Source organism: Wasmannia auropunctata, unplaced genomic scaffold (genome assembly GCF_000956235.1).
Source record: "Wasmannia auropunctata unplaced genomic scaffold, wasmannia.A_1.0 LD336088.1, whole genome shotgun sequence".
Lineage (NCBI taxonomy): Eukaryota > Metazoa > Arthropoda > Insecta > Hymenoptera > Formicidae > Wasmannia > Wasmannia auropunctata.
The window spans coordinates 4,348,675-4,353,721 of NW_012026802.1; the positions used below are offsets into that span (position 1 = coordinate 4,348,675).

Below are 5,047 nucleotides of genomic sequence, written 5' to 3' on the forward strand. Positions count from 1 at the left end.
CACGAAGTAAGCGCAGCGAGACAACTGTATCACGGAAAAGAGGCAACAATACTTCGAGAGATGCGAATATTGATGTCATGCCATTTTTTAGAAACGGTAAACAAAATTTGTAAGTTACAGTATACCGCCGGCATTAGCATTACCAAGGTGTACCGCGTGGAGGTTGCCTGGTCGGATTTACACCTCGTGTGTGTGTGTGTGTGTGTGAGCGCGTGCGTGTGTATAAAGAATGAATCAGTAAGCGTTTGAGTAAATATATGTTTATACTAATTTTGGACTATTATCTCTGTACAATTTGACAATTGATTATAATTCGGAAATTATTTAATGAAAAGAAACTTATTATGTTTAACTGTTATTATGTTTTGAAAAGCTCTTGAGATCAGTTTATAAAAATATCAAAAATAAGAATTTGCAATATGATTTTTATGTGACCTTAACACTTAAAAATGAGCCAAGGTCACACTAACATTGTTATGTAATGCGCCACTTAAAATCCTTCAACTTTTGTACAAAACATTTTTCTAAAAAAAAAAAAACGCTTTATTTTTACGAGATATTTGACCGTATTCAGACTTTTGGCCCACTCTGTACAATTGATATTATTAATATAAAACTTGATCTTTCTTTTTCCTCCACAAAGCTGTACGAAAGAGTATTACTCCGGCTCGAGTGCGTCCCTAGTCACTACTCGACGTTATTAACACGGGGGCACACAGGAACTTACCGTTAATGCATATTGATACGAAGTGGTGACTAGTAGATTCTCGCCGAGCACTCCGCCGCGTCCGGTCTGTGCGCTCCCGCAAGACTGAAAGAGCTCTTGGGGGAATAGAAAGATAACATCGCGCGAAGAATGTCGAAGAGGAGAGACATAAGCTGGTAGCTCGCGGACTCGAGAGAAAATTTTAACTATTTTATGCTTCATCATTGTTAACAGTTACACACGTCGTTTGTCGTAATACAATACTAAGATTATTCCGACGGCGTGGCAGTATGACTGCATACGTACATACATACGGCCGTTCGTATTATACATTTTCAACGCAAGCGGCGAAACATTTTCTACCGCATTAACAGTCTATTGCCGTTTCTCATTATAGACGGTAGAGACTTATAAGTGCCGCGTGCATTACGTTGCCCCGCGAATAAATAAGCATTTATGAATACTTATTTCGCATTAATCCCTCGTATATGTCATAGGGTACTAAGAAGAGTACCACGTTCCTTATGCTATTCGCTCGCTGAGTATTTAATCGGAAGCTTCATTTTGCTCTCAATAAAAAAAATTCGACTTCGGGAATTCCGAATTTTCCGAGAGAATTTTGCTCTTTCTCGATTATCTCGCGCATTTTAGAGTGTCTTTATAGCTCTACGTGCAGAACGTTAATTCCAAATATCTGAATTCCAGCATCGTATCTCTTCTTCATTATTCGCGTATACTAAAAAAAAAAAAAGTTATCTCGGGTGTGTTAGAAAGGGAAAAGGAAGAAGAGGAATGGGAGCGTATATAAAGTGATTTCTCTAAATGCATGCAGAATGTGTCCCAAAGTTTGACGCAGCCGTTCTTGCTGCACGTCCCTCGGGAGTTGAGAGTTTTCAGCGGCCGGACGCGGCGGTGGACAAAGTGCGCGATTAATGTAAGTGGCGAGGGAAATTTGTCGAACTTATTGGTTGGTCCCAAATGGTCCGACACCTCGTGGCTTTCCGCCAGTGTGGCAGTGGGATGTCGAGTCGCTTGCATTCGTGCGCGTACGCCACGAAGGACTCGCAATAGCAGTGCTGGGTCGGGCACTCGCACATGTCTTGGAGGCAGGCTTTGAAGTACATCGCCGGATTCACCTTCTTGTGGCACGGATAGAAGATCTGTGATTTCAGTCGGTTACATAATCTGCAATCACAGGAAAGTAAATTGTTGATGGTGTTACGATAAGAAGCATTTTTATTTCAAAATGGATGTAAAATCAATTTTGAAAGATATTATTATAAAATGATAAAATAATGGGGATAAAAGAAAAAAGATATGTATATGTGTTAGATGTGTGTGTGTGTGTGTGTGTGTGTGTGTGTGTACACAGGGCATCTCATTTTAATTTCCCCAGATAAATATTTCGAAAAATACGCAAGATACGAAAGATATTTCACATAAAGGTTGTAGGATATAAAGGGGGACAAATAATGATAAAATCAAATTCCCAAAATAATCGACTTTTCAAGATCAGTACACTTTTTTAAATGTAATGATATGATTTCCTTAATTATTCTGGATATAAAAATATTAAGGTAAAATTATCGAAAAATCAATACTTTACGAGATCTTTTTGAATTTATCATGCCATATATTTAAATATAAAATATGAAATATTTCGTAAACTATGATTTCTTGATAAATACTTTTATGCATAAAATAAGGGAGAATCGATTGATAAATTGACTGATGTAAAAAACACAGTTACTTTCAAAAACAAAAATGTAAAAATTGCATATTCATTATTCTGTGTATCTTTTTGGGTGATCTGAGATACTCTGTATAATCGAATGATACTATAACTATGTGATTTAATTAAGAATTGTTAGTTTGATATCAATATTTGTCGTTAATAATAAGTAGCAACATTAAGATTATAATTTATACAAACATAAATATTAAATTTAAATATTACGAATTTTAGGTTATTAGGAAATTATTTTATAGTTTGTTTATAGTTATATAAAATATCATTGACATAATAAAAAAATATTTTTTTTTATTTCTGACACTTTTTGGAAAGATATAGTAAGGGATAAGATAAATAAGATTACGCATATAAAATACCGTTGATCTTTTCTTTCTCGACAACGTCTCTGCCTGGTAATATTTCCGAATTTCGAGGTAGAATTTCTTCGGGCGCCACATTTCTTGGCAATACCCACGGCCCAGGATTGACCGAACAGCTGCTGATCCTGCACCACTCGACCATGTCGCATAGTAAAGTCGTCTTTGATTTGGGAATTGAAATTACCACAAAGACCGCATAATTGGCCCCTGTACGACGAAGGCACAGACACTTCGAGAAAGCTGATACCATCCCAATGCACCTTGATCCCGATCCGCGTATTGACAATCACACTGTCGTCCGTACGATTGATGTCCAGTTGGTTAGCAACGCGATAAGGAACAGTCACCTTCTTGCCGTTTACCTTCACTCTCATTTTCTGACCAAGATTTACTTTCAAATCGCCGATCTGCAACATGATGACGCGGGAATAGAACGAAAGTTTCTGTCTTTTTTTTTTCATTCGATTCGATGCGAGTAGATTCTTTTCGAATAGACCAAGAGAGTCTCAGAGGAGACTTTATTTCTCAATGCTATTAATCAGCTAGTTCATATCAGTGGAAATCTATAGTCTCATTTGCATGCGATTAAAAATTATAAACTTTTAAAAAACGTTGAAAGCACTAATTTTAAATAGTATGATATTATAATGCAAATAAGTAGATGATACTATTATGTAGGATATCATTCGGTCAAAGTGGATCTAATAATAATTTACCTAAATTTATATACATTATCTAATTCAAAGTATAGATCTTGGTGCCTAATAATATGTTTTGCGTGAATTTATATGCATTATTCAGTTCAGGCAAACTACGCGCCAATTATATATCGGTCTTGAAACGTAGTCCCAAAACTGACGCTGGAATCGTAATATCACAAATTAAATTGACAATTCATTTAATAACATATTAATGACAATCGGCGCGCAGTTTGCCTGAACTGGATAATGTATATATAAATTCACGCAAACATATTATTAGGCGCCAAGATCCACTTTGGCTGTATAGGCAGATACTGTCAGTTGTGTATTCACATTTTCGGTCTATTTTCACTTATTATTATTTGATATCTATTACTCAATAAAATTATACTTATTACTTGATATCTATTATTCAATAAAATTCGAATAATGATACTTTACATGACTTTTATAGCTGTTCTTTTTAAATCAGCTATCCTGCTTAATTCAAGGAAGCGACGCTTAAATTTGTCTCGTGCTATAATTTATATTGAAACTGTTCTCTGTAATTAAATGTACCTTTATGGCAATAGTTTTGGTCCATGCTGAGAATTTCGTTTTTCTGTCATCATTGGTCACCCGTATGCTGAATGTGTGAGAGAAACAATCGGTAACCAGCTGGTACTTGCATGGTCCCTTGAAGTTGTAGAATTTACCGTCGAATGTACGATAGTGCGGATCTCCGAAAACCGTGCAAACTCCGTCGCCTGGAAGAATTAATGACTTGTAACGTCTGAAGTGCGTATAACAATTCTGTGAGGTGTGATAACACCAGGGATTGGAAGTAATTCGTCACTTGTAACGCTGTTACCGTTACAGTTACTTTTTTTTGGTAACGGATTGGTAACGGTGTTAACGGTAACGGTAACGAATTATACAGTTACTTTTATCGTTACTTTTTATATTTATGACAAAAGTGTTCATATGTATATTCAATCTTCAGTCTTTAGTTATAGTATTCACATAGTTTATTCTTATTTTAAATAATGTCTTAAAATATTAATGTACGGCTCTGCGATTGGTTTATAACATCTTAAGAATGCCACAAGTCAATCAATATCACAAATTAAATTGACAAGTAATTTAATAAGATATTCACGTTATAAACATCTTAAAATATTTTGAAAAATTTATCGTGAAAAATATCAGCTGAATTGCGTTTCAAGCTCGAAAATTTAATTGGCGCGTAGTTTGTAGAATTGGATACGTATAATATATAAATTTACTTTGAAATATTAAGCACGAAGCTGGAAGCTTTAGCTCCCCGGGAAAAAAAGTTCCATATATAATTATATATCATTATATGCAAAATACGTCCATATATGTTTCTTTCCTTTGTAAAATTATTCTTTAATACAAAATTGATAATAATAAGAAAGGAAACACAAAAAATGATTAAAAGAATAATTGTTATATTGTTTTTTTTTACAAAAAATCAAGTTTGAAGAAATAAGAAAAATTGTTCATATATAATTATATATGTATATTA

General features: G+C 34.6%; 1 protein-coding gene across 2 annotated transcripts in view; it reads right to left on the reverse strand.

Moving 5' to 3' along the window:
- Nucleotides 1-5,047, reverse strand: part of LOC105448325 (BMP-binding endothelial regulator protein) — a 77,176-nt gene that overhangs the window by 7,544 nt on the left and 64,585 nt on the right. For both annotated transcript variants that reach the window (XM_011686829.1, XM_011686830.1), the window contains exons 9-11: nt 4,078-4,265; nt 2,816-3,225; nt 728-1,891 (exon numbers count right to left, since the gene is read on the reverse strand). In XM_011686829.1, the coding sequence (XP_011685131.1) occupies nt 1,636-1,891; nt 2,816-3,225; nt 4,078-4,265 (854 nt within the window). In that variant the 3' untranslated portion in view covers nt 728-1,635. The remainder of the gene's footprint in view (nt 1-727; nt 1,892-2,815; nt 3,226-4,077; nt 4,266-5,047) is intronic.